General features: G+C 35.8%; 1 protein-coding gene and 1 pseudogene across 3 annotated transcripts; both read right to left on the bottom strand.

The window, feature by feature from the left end:
- Positions 1-328: 328 nt before the first annotated feature.
- LOC114420382 lies at positions 329-14,617 on the bottom strand (annotated as a pseudogene).
- Positions 14,351-21,693, bottom strand: LOC114418808 (methyl-CpG-binding domain-containing protein 7-like). Of its 3 annotated transcripts, none has more exons than XM_028384326.1 (7): positions 21,418-21,693; positions 17,310-17,548; positions 16,423-16,524; positions 15,270-15,365; positions 15,031-15,165; positions 14,717-14,948; positions 14,351-14,625 (listed from the first exon to the last, which is right to left on the bottom strand). In XM_028384326.1, the coding sequence occupies exons 2-6, from the start codon at positions 17,499-17,501 to the stop codon at positions 14,718-14,720; spliced, it is 756 nt and encodes a 251-aa protein (XP_028240127.1). In that variant the 5' UTR covers positions 17,502-17,548; positions 21,418-21,693; the 3' UTR covers positions 14,351-14,625; position 14,717. The 3 variants fall into 3 exon arrangements, with proteins under 3 accessions (XP_028240127.1, XP_028240125.1, XP_028240128.1); XM_028384324.1 differs by having other exon boundaries at positions 14,351-14,633; positions 21,418-21,692; XM_028384327.1 differs by lacking the exon at positions 16,423-16,524 and having other exon boundaries at positions 14,351-14,633.
- Positions 21,694-22,859: the final 1,166 nt, after the last annotated feature.

Here is a 22,859-nt window from a genome sequence, read left to right as displayed (position 1 = left end):
GACGGTTATTAATAATTGTCTTAGAATGTGCATCATAAAATGCTAATTTTTTAGTAGTGTGCAATCCTGTGATAGAACCTTCGTCATTATAATAATCAGTGAAATAAAACAATATCTGCATATAGGTTAAGATGATTAAGTCATGTGGATGATCCCATTCCCATCAACAATCTCAGCTACATGATATCAGCACATATTCACCAATATTTTCAATCATCTCCAATGTGAACCCTACAAAGCTAAAAGGAAATCAACAAGTGACTTTTAGTGCTTTTCAAGGTTCAGAATCACATGAAAGCAGTGTAAATTAACTTATTTCATGCTTACCTCAGATATTAATATCTCCATCATCATGGATTGATAGTACAAATGCTTTGGACCATTTCAGCTTTTAAGATTCCGGTACAAAGGAATCATGAAGGAAAGGGTCCAGAACCCCCAGGGACTAGACAGAACACAGCTTACTTTTACTGGTAGCGGTGTTGTGCTATGAAGTTATGCATGCAAGCTCTATGATCAGTTCCGTCTTGGACACATGCGCAAGGTGATCGACAACTCAGGCCAACATTTTGAGTGAACTTTTTAATATATAAGAGTTTTGTGTATTATTTTTTTATGGTTGAATTTATAAATTCATGAAATACATTTCCATTTTTTAAGGGTCTTTTTTTTGTTTTTACTCCAGACCCCAAAAATGTTCGAGACGGCACTCTGGCTGTGATCCTCCAACTTGGTTTTCTTCTGAGAATTCGGTTTCTCAGAAAGCTTAAAAAGGCATTCAATTAGTTACAACTCTGAATGCATGATCATTTCTTGAGCATTATAAAGTCTATGTAGTATTGAAACTCACTATAGATTGAATAGTGTGTTTCGAGGACTTTTGAGTGATTTGGTCATCTTCTGCTACTGAAGAGCATTTTTTGGACATGTTTAATGTCACTTCTCACACCACAAGCCCTTTGCTCTCTAGTGACTGATTTCACTGCTGACTGAAAAGGAAACATAAATTAGATTTAGATAGTGACAAACCATGCAGATATATGTTGATACCACACATTATTAATTGTCAAACCCAATTAAAATAACTTGTTTGCTTGGTTTTTGCACCTTAGGTGTTGTTATACATGTATTTTCTTCTGATAAGAAATTCTCATGAGCTCTCAAGGAATCGAATTTCCGTCTTGCCCCAGACTCAATAAAATTCTATGAAAAATATAGTTTAAATCAAGTCATTGAAAGAACTTAAAGCCCTTACACTTTTGTGACTTTACATTTTTGTATGTACATTGGAGGTGCAAGCAGCAGGAAAGGGTAGGGGGACAGCTGGCATACCATAACTCTTTTACCCGCACAACTGTGTGTGTGTTGCTGTTGTTGCAGCTTCAAATCAAGAGCAGCAAATGTTTGCTTAAAAATTAAAATTGCCAAAAGGAAAGTGCAAAAAGAAAAAAAAAATTGTCTAAAAGAGGACAAAAAGGGAGAAGATTTTGCATGCAATCATCATTAGAAACCAAGGCATTTTTCATAAACTTGAGAGAGGATATTTTAACCTTACAATGACCAGAAAATCTTATTCTACTGGGTCAAATTGGTTGTATGGATACACGTCATTTGGATTGATCAAAGACCAAAACTTCAGAGATAGCACAGTTTAACCAAGTTCACAGAAAATCATTATTTCCTAATATTGAGCTAATTACATCAAAAACGAGTAAATTAAAAAAATAATAGCAGATTGTTTAATCAATTTCTCGTCCATGTGTCCACCTTCTAAGAGAAAAATATGCTTCTATGTATGTTAGTAACAATAACAGTATCACCATCAGCAGACCCACCAAGACCATTAGAGCACCTGCTCGCTATGATGATTTTGTGCAAGGCCATTAGGGAGCAGCTTGGACACGTGGCCACTATTGGTGCCATTTTATTTGTTGTTACAACAAAATATCCATTCTATTATTCTGTAATGTACCTTAGTTCATCTATAAATATCAATGAGAATAAAGGGAAAAGTCAAAAAGTTTACCTCATCAAATTGCTCTTGCAATATTTTAATTCCTTTATCTTCCTACATTAGTAAATAGTTGTAACAATTTGGTCCGACCTGCCCAACGACCATGCCTAAACACACCACGTGCCAAACCATCATCGAAAGGCTCAAAGAGGCAGTTGCTCACCTTACCTAGAGCCACACCACATTAACCCAAACACAAGCCAATTTATCCCAAACACAGTCCTCACTGTCATCCAAAATCGATTTTATCCTCGAACACCTTACCACCATGACCGCAATCCATTCCTCCCCCAAATCCCCTCCCACCCCCATTCCACCTCCTCATTCTCGCCCTCACATGAAACTGGAAGTCCCGAGATTCGATGACCAAGACCCTCTTGGATGGATATTCAAGATATCCCAATTTTTTTACCACCAAGCTATACCTGGCCATGAAAGGCGCATTGTGGCATCCTTTTAAGTGGAGGGACCAATTTTAAGCTAGTATCAATGGATGTCCAGAAATGGGTTTTTTACCTCATGGATGGCGATGCTCTAGGTGCTTGAATCTCACTTCGCACCTTCTTTTTACGATGACCCGCAAGGCGCTCTATTCAAGCTTCAACAGTGAGGCATGGTGAACGAATACCTTATGGAATTCGAACGTCTCGTGAATCGCATCATTGGCCTTGCATTGCCATTCCTCTTAAGTTGCTTTCTCTCCAGACTTTTACGTAAGTTACACCACGAAGTGCAGGCTTTACAACCTCTATCCCTTCACCATTTTGATTGACGGTGGGAGTACCCATAATTTTATCCAAACCCACGTCGCTCGTTTCCTCCACCTCACCTCCTTCTCAACCCTAGAACTCCAGGTTATGGTGGGAAACGCCAACACTTTGGTGTGTGGCATAGTCTCTCTTAGTGTTACCCTACACATCCAAGGCCACCTATTAGACCTAGACCTATACCACTTACCCTTATGCAGCGCCGATATTATCCTCGGGGTACAATGGCTAAAATTACTAGGGCCCATAACCATAGACTACTCCACCCTGCAAATGTCATTTAAATACTTGGGCCAGCCCATTATTCTTCGCACTAATGCCTCAATATTTCCAGCATTGGCTTCAGCCCAACAACTTAAGCGTTTCGCTCTTACCAACAGTATCTCAGCCTTATACCAATTGATCCCCTTACCAGACCCAGCCCAGCCTTCCCAAACTCCACCACCCACGCCCCTCTAACTACACCGCCTTCCATTACTTCCATTATTGACTATTTTGCTCACATATTCGCAAAACCACAACAACTTCCCCTCAATCGCACCATTACCCATCACATACATCTTCTTCCAAACATTTCCCCAGTGAATGTAAAGCCTTATTGATACCCTTACTACCAGAAGGCGGAGCTGGAGAAACAAGTTTCCACCATGCTGGATGTTGGCCTTATACATCACAGTCACAGTCTTTTCTCATCCCCTATTCTGTTGGTCAAGAAAAAAGATGGGAGTTGGCGCTGCTGCGTAGACTACTAAGCCCTCAATGTCATCATGGTCAAAGACCGCTATCCAATGCCCACCATTGATGAATTATTAGACGAGTTGGGCCAAGTGGCATGGCTTCCTAAATTGGATTTGAGGCAACGCTTCCATCAAATTAGGATGGTAGAAGAGGACATCCATAAAACTGTGTTTCACACCCATCACGGCCATTACGAATTCAAAGTAATGTCATTTAGCATGTGCAATGCGCCTTCAACATTCCAGGCGACGATGAACGAAGTCCTTCGTCCTTTTCTATGCAAATTCATGACTGTATTTTTCAATGATATATTAATATATAGCCCATCTCTGTCGGCGCATGAGCAACACCTCACTTTTGTCCTCGCCTCGCTATCCTAGGGCCAATTCTTGCTACGCCAGTCCAAATGCATTTTTGCACAGACTCAATTACAGTACATTGGCCATATTGTATCAACATTAGGAGTTTCCCCTGATCCCAATAAGATAGCCGCCATGGTCAATTGGCCCACCCCCTGTTCTTCAACAGCTTTAAGAGGTTTTTTAGGTCTCACTAGGTTTTACCGCAAGTTTATTCATAACTGCGCGTTAATTGCGACACCTCTTACCCAGCTCTTGCGGAAAGATCAGTTTACATGGACTGTCGGAGCTCAGGCAGCTTTTGAACAACTCAAGACGCTTATGACGGAAGCCCAATCCTTGCCACCCAAATTTCTCCCTTTTTTTTACCATCAAAACTAATGTGTCAGACACGACCATGGGAGTTGTACTTCTTCAGCAATCCCATCCCATCGCTTATTTTAGTAAGGTATTTTGCCCCCATCTTCAATGTGCTTCAACGTACGTTAGAGAACTCCATGAAATTACCGCCGCAGTATGTAAATGGTGTCTAGACCTTCTCAACCATTCTTTTGTTATTCTAACGGACCATTGAAGCTTGAAGGACCTCATCCGAGGTTATTCAAACGCTAGAACAACAAATTTACATGTCCAAGCTTCTCGGGTATGATTTCACAATCAAGTACAAATTGGGTTCATGTAATATTGTTGTCGACGCTCTATACAGGATACCGCTCAATGGGGATAGTAAACTATTGGTGCTTTCTATTCCTCACTTTATATTCATGGACAAGCTTCTTCACTCCTTGTCTCAAAATGCAGCGTATGTTGAATTGCGCACTCCAATTGCTCAGAATCCTAATGCCCACTCAGACTTCACTATTCACAACAACACCATCCTGCAGCAAGGCAAAATTTGGCTTCCCTTGGGTCATGAATTCATACCCACATTATTGGAGGAATTTCATAAAACTTCGTTAGGGGGCCATACATGAGTTGCTAAGACACTTCACCACTTGCAAGATAATTTTCGATGGTCTTATATGCGCCACGATGTCCGTCAGTATGTGGCACACTATGACATCTATCAACAAACAAAGTATGAGACTCATAGACCAACTGGCTTACTGCAACCTCTCCCTATTCCAAAAACAATTTGGGAAGATCTCTCTTTAGACTTCATTACTGGGTTACCACCTTCTCAAGGATACACAACAATATTAGTCATTGTTGATCGTTATTCCAAGGGGACACACTTGGGAGCACTTCAACCTCACTATATTGTGTACAAGGTTCCCTTACTCTTCATCGATATGGTTTGTAAACATCACAATTTTTCGAGAAGCATTGTCTTCGATAGGGATCCAGTTTTCATTAGCAATTTATGGTTCGAGTTTTTCCTGCTGAGTGGCACGAAGCTCTGTGATGTAAGCTCCATTGGAGCTTGTAGGCCTAGGATCTTCTTTATCAATGGATTCCTTTGCTTCTTGGAACATGAATGGCAGCGGAATGGAGAATGAAGAGAGAGAGGAGACGCCACTTCAAGGAGAAGATAAGTCTAGAAGAAGCTCTCCACCATAGGAGGCCATGGATAAGAGCTTGGAGGAAGGAGGAGATGAATGAAGGGAGAGGAAGAGAAGAGCACGAAATTTTGTGCTCTAAAAGAGCTCTGAAATCTAAAGTTTAATATTCAAATGATCAAAGTTCAAAAAATACACACACATGGCCTCTATTTATAGCCTAAGTGTCACACAAAATTGGAGGGAAATTTGAATTTCTATTCAAATTTCACTTGAATTTGAAATTGAATTTGTGGAGCCAAAATTTCACTAATTATGATTAGTGAATTTTAGCTATGGTTCAGCCCACTAATCCAAGATCAAGTCCAAGATTCTCCACTAAGTGTGCTTAGGTGTCATGAGGCATATAAAGCATGAAGGACATGCACAAAGTGTGACTATATGATGTGGCAATGGGGTATAGCAAGAAAATGCTCACCTCCCCCTCTAAAATTTAACTGGATTGGGCTTCTCCCAATTCAATTAAATTTATTTCCAACCACACACATCAAATATTCACTTAATGCATGTGAAATTACAAAACTACCCCTAATACAAAAACAAGTCTAGATGCCCTAAAATACAAGGGCTGAAAAATTCTACATTTCTAGGGTACCTTACCTATATTGTGGAGCCCTAAATACAAGGCCAAAAAAATAATGAAACCTTAATCTAATATATACAAAGATAAGTGGGCTCATACTTAGCCCTTGGGCCCGAAATCTACCCTAAGGCTCATGAGAATCCTAGAGCTTTCTCTTGCATCTCTGACCCAATCTTCTTGGAGTCTTCTATCCAATGCCCTTGCGAGGTAGGATTGCATCACTCTGTATGTGCACCGCTTATCACCCCGAATCCGATGGACAAACCGAAGTACATAATTGTGTCCTCAAACAATATTTGCGTGCTTTCGTCCATGGTCGCCCTTCCAATTGGTATAAATTCCTTGCTTTAGCAAAATGGTCATACAATACCTATATTCACACCAGCATCGGTTTTTCCTCGTTCGAGGTAACCTATGACAAACCACCTTCATCTATTTCTCAGTATTTACGAGGCTCAACCACGATCGAGGCGGTCGATTCTTTAATGGCCACTTGCAATGCTATCCACGCTAACTTACAAAGTTGATTGATTAAAGCCCAAACAGCTATGAAGCTCGCCGCCGATAACCATCATCGTGATGTCACCTTCTCGGTCAATGACTGGGTGTATGTCAAGTTGCGCCCTTACTGACAAACATCAGTGGCGCCAACTTTCTCCAAATTGCCCACCTGCTTCTTTGGACCTTTCCGTATACAGGAACATATTGGCCCAGTAACATACAAGCTATGTTTACCAGCAACTTCCAAAATACACCCTATTTTCCACTTGTCTATGCTGAAACCTCACCATGGTCCTCCACCGGGATCCTAGCCCGTGTTTCGATGCACCAGTACTGATAACAATCCCATTTGGCTCTATTGGAATGGAAATGGGATACCCCAGTGTCCCCCCCAACCAAACTCATCCTAGTCCAGCGGAAAAGTCTATTCACTAGAAGACACTTCATGGGAGAACTAGGATGCTTTGCATGAATCTTAAAACCTTGGGGACAAGGTTGTTCTCCTAGAATCGGGTGATGTTAGTAAAAATAACAGGATCACCATCAGCAGACCCACCAGGACCATTAGAGCACCTGCTCGACTTGGACACGTGGCCACTATTGGCAACACTTTTCCCAAATTTTGTTATCACTATTTTATTTTCTATTACAACAGAATATCCATTCTGTTATTCTGTAATGAACCTTAGTTCATCTATAAATATCAATGAGATTAAAGGGAAAAGTCAAAAAGTTTACCTCATCAAATTGCTCTTGCAATATTTTAATTCCTTTATCTTCCTACATTAGTAGATAGTTGTAATAATGTAATCCATGTCCAAACTAAAAACTAACAAATGTAGATAACTTAATAATCAGGCTTATAAGACATGAGAGCCTCCATTGTGCATGACAATTGTGTTTCACATCCAACCAGTTCAGCACTCAAATTCCTGCGTCAACCTAGTCAGATAAAAAAAAGTGGTATATCCATGCTATGTTGTGAGGTGAGCAAACTGGGTTGTGATGACAAAAGATGTACTGAACCCATGGCCACTCCTAAAGCCTAGTTGATAAAAGGGGAAAGCTTTCACTGTAAGTGGGAATCCCAATTCCCATACCAAATAAAATAGGACACAAGCTACTATTGTGAATTTATGTATACATGATTTTGATGATGCCAAAGAAGAATCAAACAAGGCTGCTTCAAAGGATAAGCATTGCTTCGAGATTAATACAAGATTGCTTCAACAAAAAAAGCCTTGCATCAAGATTTCTTCAAGATCAAGCCTTTCCTCAAAACAAAGGGTTTCAAAGTCATCCAAGGCTCTGGTAATCGATTACCATGCAGTGTAATCGATTACCAGAAGGCAAGTTTGAAAATAGCTATTACAAAGGGTTTTGAATTTGAATTTTGAACCTATAATTGATTACAGATGTTTGTAATCGATTACCAGCAACGGAACTCTAGAAATTCAAATTCAAAAGTCATAAACCTTCAAAATATAACTATGTAATCGATTACCGGAAACTTGTAATCAATTACCAGTGAAGAATTTCAGAAAAAGCTTTTTGAAAAAACACATCTCTTTAAACCATTTTGAAAAGGCACGAAGGACCTATATATATGTGTGTCTAACTTCAAAAATCAAAGAGAGAGATTTCAAGAGAACTTCATTGCCAAATGCTCTCTCAACAACTCTTGGACAAACACTTGCAAATCTATTAAGAGTTAATGGAACTTCATTGTATTATCTTTCTCTTAAAAGAGAGAATTATTTTTCTTCTTCTTCTCAATCAAAGAGATTGATTAAGGGACCAAGGGTCTCTTAAGTTATAAGGAATTTTGAACACAGGGGATGGGTTGTCCCTGTGTGGTTCAGACTTTGTAAAAGGGTTTTACAAAGAGAAAGGAAAATCTCAAGTGGGTTGCTTGAGGACTGGACATAGGCAATGGACTTTGCCGAACCAATATAAAACTGTGTTTGCATTCTCTCTTCCCTTATCTCCTTTATTTTATTGCAATCAATTTTGTCTTGTATGTTTAAAGAACATTATTAAATTGAATGTTGCTTCTACTTCTGCATTCTAAGCCTATCATTTAGAAGGGGGTTCAAAGTTTGTTAGTGGAAAATTAATTCACCCCTTCTTAAGATAAATGAGGCCACATGTCCAACAACTATTTCACAAACTCAGGAGTTTTATATTGCCTTTTATTTATTTTCTTTTGCAAGGTGTGAATGTCATTTGATTCATTTCCATCATATGTGATATGTATCAAAGCAAAATCTACACCTAGCTCATTATCAATTCCACACCCTCATAAACCAAACCAAATGATTGCATTTTCTTATGAGAAAAAAAATAGTTATAAATCAAAATGTACCCAAGACAATAGTTTCTAGAAAATAGAAATACCTTGTTTATAACTTCAACTTATTTATTATATTATTGTGTAGATTTCCAAGCCAAAAGATAATGTGTATGCATATTGGAAATTGGATTTTTTATCACTAAGGTTTAGGTAGTTTAAATGCAAAGTGGAATATTGCATTTTACTAGATGATTCTTAGTTGAATGGATGCATTGGAAGTTGTTTTTGTTTCAATTGCTTATTTATTATAGTTGGTGGCAATCTTCACTATAAATAGAAAAGAAAATTAGTGGAGAAACAACACATGAAGAGAAAGTGTGTGAGAAGAGAGATTGTGAAACAAAGTCACTTTGTTGAGAGAAAAGTATCTTTGTGTGAGAGTGTTATCATTTCTTGTAATCAATGAGTGGGGTACTCAAGTTTGTAGAGTAATACACTATTTGAAGTGGGTTACAATCTAGTAATCATTTTTGTGATAGTGGAATATTGTTTGAGACGGTTCCGTGGACGTAGGAAAAAGGTGTTGAACAACGTTAAATTCTTGTATTTGTTATTATTTTTCACACGGTATAATCTTTGTTGTGTTCTCATGATCCTTTATGAGTGTGGGTAATTTTATTTTTGAGAACGTTGATTAGCCAACAGTGGTATCAAAGCTATGGCTAGGAGCATACAAAAGTTTGAGATACCTTTGTTTGACGGAAAAATAAATTTTATGATTTGGCAAAGTAGTATTCAAGACCTTTTGGTGCAACAAGGTCTTGATTAGGCATTAGAAGATGAAAGGCCGGCTTCTATAAATGAAACCAAGTGGACTAAGATCCAAATGAGGGTTGTGAGCATGATTCAGTTAGCCCTTGCTCCCGAGATAAAAACACAACGTGTTGAAGGAGAGAACATCGAAGGCCTTATGGGAAAAGCTTGAGAATATCTATGCCTCAAAGCCGCTAACCAATCGCATATGTTTGAAGATGGAGTTGTATCAACTCAAAATGGAGATGGGAAGAAATCTCCATGACCACATCAACAATTTCAATCACTTAGTAAGTCAATTGGTGAATGCATATGATAAACTCTCTAACGAGGAGTGGGCATTGTTGTTGTTGGCCTCACTACCAAGGTCCTTCAAAGCTTTGGTTCAAACGTTGCTTGTGGAAAGATCAACTTTGAATTTGGATGAGGTGATCGCCGCTCTTAGAGAAAATGAGATAATGATGAGAACTAAAAATGTTGATGATGAACACAATACAATAGTTGTGGTGGAGTTTGAGTGAGGGAAGAAACATTCAAAGAGACATGATGGACGAAGAGGAAGATCAAAATCGCAATCGCGTCCGCCATAAGATATGAGTAACAGACAATGTTACTATTGCGGTGAGAATGATCATGTGCAAGTGAGGTACAAACAAATGAAGGAGGACTTGAAGAAATTAAGAGATATGAACAAAGATGGTGCCAACTCCCAAGCTAATGTAGTAAAAAGTATTGAAGATGAAGATGATGTATTTTTGGCAACAAATGATGAGGTTACTAAAACAAAATAGGTGATGGATTCTGCTGCCTCAAAGCATATTTGTAGAGATCAAGAGATGATACACTATTTGGGGTGGATTACAATCTTGTAATCATTCTTGTGATAGTGGAATATTGTTTGAGATGGTTCCGTGGACATAGGCAAAAGGGGCCGAACCACCTTAAATTCTTGTGTTTGTTATTATTTTTTATACGGTGTAATATTTGTTGTGTTCTCATGATCCTTTGTGTGTGTGAGTAATTTTATTTGTGAAAGCATTGATTACCCAACATATTGTTACAGGGTTTTCTACTTAACAATCCAATCATTAGTTAGCTTAATGAATGAGGTTCCTTCCATGGCAAATTGGCAACCTGTGTGTGTAGCAGTATTGGCAGGCAAGTGAAGATATGGTCTTTGTGTTTGGATAATTATGTCTAAACATATAAGTGTTCAATGTTTCTGCTCTTCAAGTTCTTTGTGGGGGTATTCAGACAGATTTCATTGTATTTCATTTCCAAAAAGGCACACAAACATGCAAATTATTAAAAGATGGAATTAGAACTCACGGTGCTTTCATTTTTTGATATGATTGAGTTAGCAACAACATAGTCTCCTGTTTCTCCTGCTAGATGTCTCTAAACATATGACAAAGAACGAAACTTCCTTCTGCTGCCTGGCTCATAGTAAACTAATGAACAAATAAGATTTTAAAAAAATAGGATCAAATCCTAGTAAAAAGGGGAAGAAGAATAGCCAAATAGTGTAGAAATGAAGCACAGCAAAGGAAAATATATTGGTTCCATATGTTTTGTAAGTTAATTATCATACATGTAAATAAGAGAATAACATTAATGAATTGCAATGTAGGGAAAGTTTTAGTCATAATGGAGGGGCTCAGATGACATGGGTTGTGTATGGTGTTATATCATATGGGAGATGCATGCATGCATGAATTGATAGGTGGCAAAGGCAAAGCAAACACCTTGTCAAAGCGAGACTCAAAGGAAGGACGGGGCTTTTTCTCGACCACCCATCATCGGGAAGACAAAAATGTTGGGAACTGCCAATCTGCAATTCCATTGGAATGGTGGGATTTTGATTCAGTTGTTGTTCGTTCTAAAGATGGTCATCAAATTCAAACATAGGCCTCCTCCGAACTTGGAGTGGGACCGCGATGACTTGATGTTGTTGCCGCCACTTCTAGATGCCGAAAGCACAAGTGCATTTTCTATGTAATATGTATGGCCCACCCAACAAGAGTTTCACCTTGTGAGCTTAAATCTTATTCCAATCGTTGGTATTTATAGATATTTATAACATCTAATTACCTAATTAATTAATACTAAGAAAAATAGTTAATTTAATTTATAGTAACAAATTTTTCTTAAATTTATAAATTTTTTTTAAATTATTATTGTTAATAACACTTTTCTATTTTCTAATTGTTTATCAATATATTATTTATCTTCTTTTAATTAAAGATGTTTCTAGTCTAAAAATAATTAATGAAAGAAATATTATACGAGTCTTATAAAAAAAACAAACACAATTTCAAACTTAAATCTTATAAATAGGAACGGAGGGAGTAAATTAGTCAGTCCAACTCGTCCCACTTAAAGTTGATTTCAAAAAAAAAAAAGTGATACGATTTGATTTATCATAGGTTGTGAGTTGACCCACCAACCCATCTAAAATAATAAAAAATATATATTTGTTTTTCTTTAAAGAAAATTCAACAAAAAATCATTTTTAAAAAAAATGAATAAATTAAAAAAATATTAGTTAAATTAAATCTTTCACTATCTATACACCACGATAAGACATATTATCACAAGCTAGAAGCCGCCTATAACTATAATAACAAAAAAATATTAAAATAATTTTGAACAAAACACTAAATAAAATTATATTGTAAAATATTATGTGAGTTTTACTTATTTCTAATTAAATGAACAGAACACTTTAAAGTCTTAAAAAAAATTACAAAATACTAATATTTTTTTAGGTGAGACACATTGATCCACCACGAGTTCAACCCGAATGGATCAAGTCAAATTTTACAACCAATTATAATTTTTTTCTCCTTTTTTGACCCAATCCAACCCAAACTTGTAGTTGGCTTGGTTGGTCCTACGGTTTGGAATCATTTTGAGAGCTCTAACTCCCTCCCTCCAATTCTAAAATATAAGGGGGAAACCTAAGTTATGCTTGTTAAGAATGTTGCTTAGCCACTTAACCTTGATTTAATTGTACCAAATTCATAAATCTTTTTCCTAAACTTTTTTTTCTTAAAACTTCATATAAAAAAATAAAAAAGAATTGTTGAAAATAAATTAAACGTCAATTAAATGAAGGATGAAGGATATTAAAAAAATTAAATAAAAATAAAAATAATTAAATTTTATTTATATTTGAGACTAACCCAATTTATATTTTATTTACTTCGCAAATTTTTTATCAGGAAAAGTGAATGTAGTCAATTGGTGTAATTCACATAATAGGGCAAGTAAGAACTCGAATTTAGAAGAAATTTAACTTATTAATTTTTAAATTTTTATTTTTAATGAGTGGAAGTAAACAATATTGCTATTGGCTTATCTCATTTTTTCTAGTTTCTTTTTTTAATTTGAAAGTTGATAATAATATTCTTAACTTTGTTATTAGTTTTAATAATATAGAATTTGAAATAATATTGTCAAGTTTGTTGCTTTTATTTTTATAATGTTAAAATATATGCAAGTTCATGTTAGCATTCATTAAACAATGATGGAAGGTATAGAACTAAACTTCATGATATTTTCGCGGCCTTCATTTTATGTGGGATATGTAGGAGGTATAGGGCTATCTGTTGTGAAATGTACAACTTAGAAATAATAGATAATTTGTATGATTTCTTTAAAAGATGAGAAAATTGTTATAAATTAATATTTATAGAAGTTAATTTTAATTTATAGAGAAATTTATTTCATTTGTTTTTCTTATTTTTTTCCTCATAAAAATTCTTTTGGATAAACTTATTCTAACATAGTCTTATAAATAAAGTATTTTTTTGGTGGATCTTAGAAACATAACTTCTTTCTTATTTCTCCTCTTAAACAAACTTTGAAAATTTAGTTCTTTTCTTCCTCTCTATTTATGTCCAAACAAACAATACTAAGTGTATTAAAAGTTGCTTTTGGTCTCTTGTGAGAAATGAAAATTTCGTGATCAATATCACTGATCTACAGACAACCCGCAGACATCAAAACCTTCTCAAAAGATGAAATGCTATTTGATCTATCATAAACTTAAATATCAGAATCGAACCTAGATTCTACTGGTTCAGACTGTTCTAATCAATTCTATCCATTGCCACAAGAAACTATAATTCTGCCCCCACCCACCAACTGTCTCTACCAATTTGATGACCCACTTTGCACCAATCAATAACAGACATTTTCATTTTACCTTATTTTAATAATGTAGTCTTTTTTCACTTTATATATTTTTTTATTTTTTTCTGTTTTATGATGTGTTTGGAATGGTAGAGAGAAAATCGACGAAGAGAGAATTTTTTAAAATTTGAATTAAAAAGAAAAATAATAATTTTTATATTTTTAAGTCAATCTTAATCTACCATTTTTTTCCCCACTTTCCCTCCAACAAAATTAATAAATAAATAAATAAGCGTGATTGCATGAAATATAATCATATGAACCCCGAGCAAAATACAAGACTCACTCAGTACCATAGTTAGCTATCTCTCTTGGGTATTACCTTTTACAGCTTCCATTTTCCTGAGCACATTCCTTCCCATTGATTGTCATTTTTTCCCCAATAATAAGTCTTTATACAGGAGTTCGGTTTCATTATTCTAAATTAGTTTTTGGAAATGTAAAAAGTTGACACTTTCAAATTTCAAAAATTAAATTTCTAAAGCATGTGCTGTGCCTCTACCCTCTAGGCATAAAAGAGAAAAAGAAAGAGATGGAATCAACGTATGCCTTCAACTTTGTGTTCTTACAGGACAGACAAGTCACAAATTCCAGAGATTAGATTTCGAGTGAGTTGCCGAAAAAGTTAAAAGTACCAAGATTATAGTGATAGAACCTAAATCATTATAATCAGTGAAATAGCACAATATCTGCATATAGGGTAACATACGTCACTTGGATAATCCTATTCCCATCTACAAAATAAGCTACATGGTATCAGCACATGCTCATCAATATTTCCAGTCATCTCCATTGTGAACTCTGCAAAGCTAAATGGAAATCAACAAGTGACTTTCAGTGATTTGGAAGGCTTGAATCACATGAAAGCAGTATAAACTTATTTCAAGCTTACCTCAGCTATTAGTAACTCCATCATTATGGATGGATAGTACAAATGCTTCGGACCATTTCAGCTTTTCAGATTCTGGTACAATGGAATCGTCAAGGGAAGGGCTCCAGAACCCCCCCGGACCAGACAGAACCCAGCTTACTTTTGCAGGGGGTGGTGCTGTTAAGTTATGCATGGAAGCTCTGTTGTCCTTCTCCAACTTGGTTTTCTTCTGAGAATCCGGTTTCTCAGGAAGCTTAAAAAGACATTCAATTAGTTACATTGAATCCATGATCAGTTTTTGGTCATTATAAAGTCTATGTAGTTTTGAAACTCACTGCAGATTGAATAGAGTGTTTCAAGTACTTTGGAGTCATTTTCTCATCTGCTGCTGAAAAGCGTTTATGGACAGGTTTTCGGACACTTCTCACACCACAAGCTCTTTTCTCTCCAGTGCCTGATTTCACTGCTGACTGAAAAAGAAGCATAAATTAGATTTAGCTATGCAGATATATGTTGATACCACCACATCATTAATTGTCAAACCAAAAATAACTTGTTTGCTTGGTTTTAGCACCTTGGGTGTTGCTGTACAAGCATTTTCTCCTGATAAGAAATTCTCAACAGCTCTCAAGGAATTCCACTGCTGTCCAGACCCAGATTCAATAAAATTCTGAGGAAAATATAGATTTAAATCAAGTCATTGAAAAAACTTTCAGCCACAAGTCTTAGTGTCTAACACCTCCTGGCTTGTTTACAATTTTTAGGTACATTGGAGAGGGACAAGTGGCATACCATAACGTTTTTACGCACAGCTGTGTTTGTGTTGCATCTTCAAATAAGAGCAGCAAATTTCATTTAAAAAATATAATTGCCAAAAACGAAAGTTCAAAAAGAAGAAAAAAAATCATCTGAAAGAGCACAAAAGGGAGGAACTTCATACGCAATCATAATCAGAAACCAAGGCATTTCTCATAAACTAGTGACAGGATAAGGACGGTTACATGGATCATATAATGTCATTCAGCTCGACTAAAGGCCAAAACTTCAGAGATAGCATAGTTTAACCATGACTATGTAAAATCAATATTGCCAAATATTGAGCTAATTACATCAAAGAAAAGTAGTTTAAAAAAAAAACAATAGCAAAGTGTTTAATCAAATTCTTGTCCATGTGTCTGTCTCAAAATATGCTCTATTTAATCCATATCCAAACCAAAACCTAGAAAATGTAGAGAACTTAATAATCAGGCTGATACGGGGTGTGAATGACCCTTGTGTATCACATGGCATCCAGCCAATTCAGCACTCACACTACTGCATCAATCCAGTCAGATAGTAGTAGTGCATGCACACTATGCTGTGAGGTGAGCAAACTGGGCTCTGATACCAAAAGATATACAGAACCCATTTCTTGTTTGTAACTTCAGCTTATTTATTATAATATTGTTACAGGGTTTTCTCCTTAACAATCAAATCATTAGTTAGTTTAATGAGTGAGGTACTTTCCATGATGATCTGTGTGTGTAGCAGTATTGGCACGCAAGTGAAGATACGGGCTTTGTGTTTGGAAAATTATGTCTAAACATGAAAATGTTTAATGTTTCTGTTCTCTATTGTCTTTTCAAACATCATGACTTTCATTTCCAAATGTTACTCATTATATAAAGACACTTGCAAAAGATACAAAATACGAAATTAGAACTCATAGTGTTTTCATTTTTTGATACCTTTCTCTTAGAAATAACACAGTCTCTTGTTTCTCCTGTTAGATGTCTCTTAACAGATAACAAAGAACGAAACTGCCTTCTGGTGCCTGGTTCATAGTAATACTGAACAAACAAGATTTAAAAAAAAAAAATCAAATCCTTGCAAAAAGGGGAAGAATACCCAAATGTCAAATGTGCTGGCTGTAGAAATGAAGTTATGAAAAACAGCAAAGGAAAACAAATAGCTTCCCTATCTTTTTGTGTGTTGATTATCATATGGTTGAATTAGTGTGACTTAGTCTACTTAAGAGAATAACATTTTTTGGTGAACCGAAAGTGACCCCAGTCCAGGTCAGAAACAAATTTATTGAGATACAAAAATCCATTTAAGGAGTTAACATCTCTCATGTGTTTTTTTTCGTAAAGACAAACCTAAAAATTTAACCACTGATCACATACTTAAATGACATGGTTATCTACCAACCATGTCACACCACATCATAAGACATTTTTTTTTTGTTGTTGAACCCAACATAACCCCCGATCTAGGGTTAGAAACTAATTTATCGAGGTATGAAAATCCATTTAAGTAGCGCACCTCTCCTAATAGAAAAATATTTTTTTCATAGACACAGACCCGAGAATTGAACCACCCCTGGCCATATCTACCAACCATGGCACGCCCTGATGGTACCTTAGCAAATAACATTATTTGCACTAAATGGCAATAAAGGGAGAGTTATTTACAGTAAGGTGAAAAATCCAAAATTCCGTTTTGTCTATAGTGTTTTGTGAAAATTTAAAACGTAGGACTAACATTTGAATGGACGTGGGTATATAGGAGTGACATATGCATGCATGAATAAATAATAATAATTGATGTTTGGCAAAGAAAAAGAGGTATATACCCTGTCAACGTGAGAAGGGTTAGAGGCACGGGGCCTTTCCTCAACAACCCAGCCATCGGGAAGCCGAAAATGTGACGAAGTGAGAATCTGGAATTCCATGGGATTGTGTTGGTTTTGAGCATCACCATCATCAATGGCTGGCCTCTGAAACTGGAGTGGGGTTGCCATTAATGGTAAGGGTTCGCACGACATGGTAATGGTAATGGTATCGTTGTTGTTGCTGCGACTAGCCGCCAATTCTACACACCAAAAGTGAAGTCACTACTACAAAAATAGTATTCAACATTGATTCTAGTTGACATTCAACATCAGTTTTGAAACCGATGTTGAAACGAGCGATGTCAAAAGTGTCTTACTTTGAACATCAGTTTTGAAATCAATGTTAAAATGGACATTAAACATTGGTTTTGTAAAAACCGGTGTCAAACTTGCTATAATAGATGCAATTCTGTCCTACTTTGACATCAGTTTTGGCTCAAACTGATGTTGTCTTATTTCAACATTGGTTTTCCCTAAAACCAATGTTGTGTAGTTGCTTTCTACATCAATTTTAACCGATGTTGTTTATTCACTTTCTACATCGGTTTTATCTGTTTTGTCTAAAACCGATGTCGATTATAATTTTTTTTATATAGTCATTCTGATTTTACAATAAACTCAACTTGTAAATTGTAAAACAAAACCAGAACAATGAATAAGAAAAAAAAAAGGACAATAGTATAAAACAATGATTAATCCAAACTATCCAGTTTAATCATTGTATTCAATCTCAAACGGAAAACTAGGGTTCACTCATAATACATTAATCCTTAACTTGAATATAAAACAATAGTATAAAAGACAAATACATACACTAGCATAAAAGACAAAGACATATTTACAATGATGGAGGCTTCCTAGCAAAAACAAGAAGTGCGAGCCGATAGTGTGAGATGAGAAAAAAAAAATGTCTATGAAAGAAAAACATATGTTAGTGTTTAATTAAAGTTATCTAACATATTCTTGGATAAAATAGATAAAATACTAAGTTCAAATATACGCATCTACTTGTGAAGACAGCCATGGTGTTCCTTCTAAACCCAATCAAAGCAACAACAAAATGACAAAGTCAGAGTATATATCAAGTGAAAACAGGAAAAGAAAAAAAAGCCTACAAATTAGTACTTAGAGAACCATTTATTTTTCCATTGCAGGAAAGTCTACACCAATAGTTGCAATTCTAGTTTCTGAACTTGTTTTTGGACCATAAGTTTACCATCAAATTGTTCATAGACTAAATTAACCCTGAGATCAGCAAATGCAACGCACAATTAGAACCACCGACACTTACTAAACTAAAAGTCTAGCAGCACTATACAGAACATTCAAAGTTTATTAAACTCACCAAATTTCAGGCATCAACAACAGTATATATCATTATATCCAATCATTGAGATAAATTAAATAAGTCTCAAAAGTATGCTCTAGTTTCTTCTGCATTCAGAACATATACTAGAACTTCCACAATCCTCACATACTTTGAATTGAATCTTTAATTTCAAAAGAGCTTAATTTAGAAAAATAGTTAGCAATTCAGCACACAATTTATTAATCACTGTTTTTTCTATCTCAATTCTAGCCACATTTAATTTTTCCAAGAATTTTCATGAAGGGAACATAGATTTAAGAACTACTAAGTGAGGTTAACCCAATCTGTATTGCCATGTAGTGTAGGAAATGGGGGTTGCTATTTCAGAAATTGAAAAGGTATTATGTATATTAGTGGAAGAAACTTTAGAAACTAAAGTAGTAGGTGATACATTTTTGTGCAATTTGGGTTAAGAGTAAAGTCACACTTGTTTGAGGCTGTGAAAGATTATGAAATCTGTAGGGACCATCTGCATTCTGCACAAAGAGATCCCTCCAACAGGAATTCATTAGAGATATGTCAATTGGAAAAGCAATGATGAAGATGAAATTCAAATGACACATAATTATCCCTAGCAAACTCACAGACTACAGATCACATAGTTATTCTGTTATGGATGGTTCAAGGGTGGTTTTAGTGGTGAGGTGAATGTGGAGGTGCCAACAGTTGATGGACACACCTTGGCTAGTGCACATTAAAATGTGATCTGTAGTCTGTACCCTAGAGGGAGGTAGATTGCAGTAAATTGAATGTGATTCACAAGAAAATTAGAAAACTATTTCATATCATTTTGCAGAATTAGAAATATGTTATGAGAACCTAGTATGAGAATGACATATAGAGAGAGTTAACAGTTAGGCTCACGACAAAGGCTATATAAATTTCATTTGAATGTTATTCATCTACCAGTCTTCCACCATGTGATACAATGAAATTTGGTCCCAAGGGACTAATGTTCATGAGTCAGGTTTACGGAGATTAATTTAAGAGTAAAAGGATGAATGATGTTAGTGTAATAGACTACTAACAATAATGAAGAAAGTCAAGGGTTTAAGATTGCATACTTTTCTCCAAAATTAAAGAATCAAACCAAGTGGAACATCTCTTGTAGCTTGGAATTGTCCATGCCAAGATCATTCACTTGACAATCCTCCATGCAGGGAGTTTCAAAGTTGTTCCTTTACAGGTATATATTCATATTCCAATTGGAAAATGTTTAAGCATAATGGAAAGTCATAAGGTTTGATCGTCCATTAGAATTGAACAATTGTCATAGATGCATGTAAGTGACTTTGCAAAAGTGGAGGAGGACATTCTTCAATACAAAAGCAGAGAGATGGAAACTTAGACATGGTAAAGTGTAGTCAAATCAACAAATTTTTATTAGTCAAGCTACTTGTAAAGTTAGTGCATGTCAGTTTTCAAATTTTCTTCAAATGATTTTAATAGAATTCAAAGATGTCAACAATTAATAGTGCATGTGTCCAAAGCATGGGATTAAATTGCTCAAACAAGAAAGCAATCTGCTTAGATCGGCAGTACTTGATTACTTGCATTAGGAAATACATTAACAAAGCTTTTTTTTTTCCTGTTATATCCTCTGGCTAAAAGTCGAGAACTAACTTATCGAGAAATTAGTCTTTAGCTCTCAGCCGGAGGTACTCCAAAAAAAAAAAAAGAAGGCTTTATTAGACCAACAAAACTTATTCTTAGAGAAAAATAAGAAAATATTTCTGCAGAAACACAACTATATATAAACCTATCCTCTATTCAAAAAAAAAATTAACTTATCCATGAAACCAGGCTATGATGTCACAAAATTCTACACTTGAGTTTTATCATGAGATTCCATATTTGTCATCTGATCAGCATTTGAAATTGTACTACGAAACATCTGAGTGATATTAGCAGAATAGTTGAAGAAGTAGGAGGCTAGTAGTAAAAGAAGTAGGTTAATGATAGAGTACCAAAAGAACTCAGCAAAGAGAATCCAAAGCAGTGCCTCACATCCAACTACACACATGGAATGTTATGAAGGTAGCTGGCACTCATGTCAGCTGTGAATGCAAGGACATGGGAAAATATAGCAAGGAAGAAAAACTATTTTATATGCACACAAGAGGCTCTCTAACACAGACCTACAATTCTTGCATATGCCTAATGATGTAATTCACATATGTGGCATCATAAACTAACAGAGGATAGACCCAACCAATAATCTACAACATGCAACCATTGTCCAGCAAGACACAAGAAGCAAATTCAATTAGTGTTACAGCAAACAGGGGCCATTCCCAACAACAAATTTCCTTTTCCAAGGGTACCCATTCAATTAAAGAACAACCAACGGCAACCAATTTCCAGAATTCAAATATAATTTATCATGACTTAAGCACAAAATTGCAGCCATTTACAGTCAGTATTGAAAACATAGATAGAGCAAGTCAGGCAATTAGAAATTTCCAGCTATTAAGCACATAAAGAGAAGGGCAATTTCTTTTTGTGTCTCTCTTGTATCGCAGAAAATTGCAAACTAAATGGTGTTTATAATATAAGAGAATTTCTGAGTCTTAGAGGAAATGCCAAAAGCTGTAAACTAGACAGTCACAAACAAAACGATGATAAGGTAACAGACAAAGCAATGGCCCACGAACAAAACGATGGAGGGAACGAAAGGAAGAAGAGAAGCGTGTACTGTACCTTATCAGCTGCTTAACGCTTGAAATGCGCGCGAGCGCAGAAACCAGTAGCTGAACGGTGATGTGAAACGAGAGAAGAAGGTGAGGAAAAGAGGGCAATTTGGCTCACGCGGAAGAAGGCAATGATGGAAAGGCGGCGGCGGACAGGCGGTGACACGGTGGTTGATAGGTGGCGGCGCAGTGGCAACGAGAGAGTGAGATGCTAGAGTAAAGGGTTCGAGAGAGTGAGGTTTTCAAGGAGCTCAATGTGTCAGATTATGAGCACTAACATTTAAATTTTCTTCCAAGGTGAATTTGTCCTTCTATACATCCAAAAATAAAAATAATTGTTTACCCTAAATTATATTTGTTCTATATTAGTGGAAACTTTTTACCCTTACATGCATTTTTTATGAAAAATTTAAGGTGTTTATTTGTGTTAAACTGTCAATATTAACTATACTTTTATTTTAAATTTTGTAGGCTTTTATTTTAATAAATCTATACACTATGCAAATAAGTTTGAATTATGTGTCCATTTCGTTAATTTATATTCCATTATTTAAAATGACAGTCTTATATATTTTGTAAGGTAGGGGATTTTAAAAGCATGCTTAATCAAAATGAATAAAATAATCCAGAAATATCCTATAATCATTGAAAATATTTTTGGAGCATTCATTTTTAAATCCAGTGAATTGTCTATTTAATACTATTATTTAACATTTAAGTTGAAAATACTTTGAGGTCCGTTGCACAAGTGGAACACTAGTTATTTATATTTCTCATAATTATTATATATCTAAATAACTTATTTGATTTTTTGTCTTATTTTTTGTTTAATTTGATTCTTTATTTTTTTATAAAGTTCATTCTCGTCCTTTAAGTTTTGAGAAAGGACCAAAATGGTCCTTCTATTAGTGTAAACTTAACATTGTTTATGAAACTAAAACAGTGGTGATTTTTAGTTGTCATTGTTATAACATTTACAAATTTGAAAAACACAATCATTTTTCCCACATTCGCAATCATCCTCCTCTCATCCATGTTTTTCAACAACACTACTAGATCTCACAAAATGTGTAGCTTGGATTGGTGGTGGTTCATTGATGTGGTTGAAGTGCACCCATCGCAACAAGTTTAGATTTGACGTGGCAATGCAAATTTGTATCGTGGCGAGGACATGGAGGTCACAAAGCTCCATTGCTCGCACGCTTGCGATCCCTGCCATGCCACGGAGCTATCGTGCCTACGAACTCAGATGGAAGATCATGCGCTCAAGGAAGTCCTTGTAGACACCAAGGAGCACGAGGATGTTATGGTGTACTGGGAACTTGACCTCACCGACGATGTGGCGGTAGTGGCGAAGGAGGAGGTTGAAATTTAGATTGAACCCTAATTAAGGAAATCGGGGTTCTTTTAGTTAGTTTTCCACCATTTTGAGACCATTCATTCTCATTTATT

The sequence above is a fragment of the Glycine soja genome, chromosome 7 (genome assembly GCF_004193775.1).
Source record: "Glycine soja cultivar W05 chromosome 7, ASM419377v2, whole genome shotgun sequence".
NCBI lineage: Eukaryota > Viridiplantae > Streptophyta > Magnoliopsida > Fabales > Fabaceae > Glycine > Glycine soja.
Note: the sequence above shows the minus strand (reverse complement) of the source record. Positions and strands in the feature narration are given on the sequence as shown.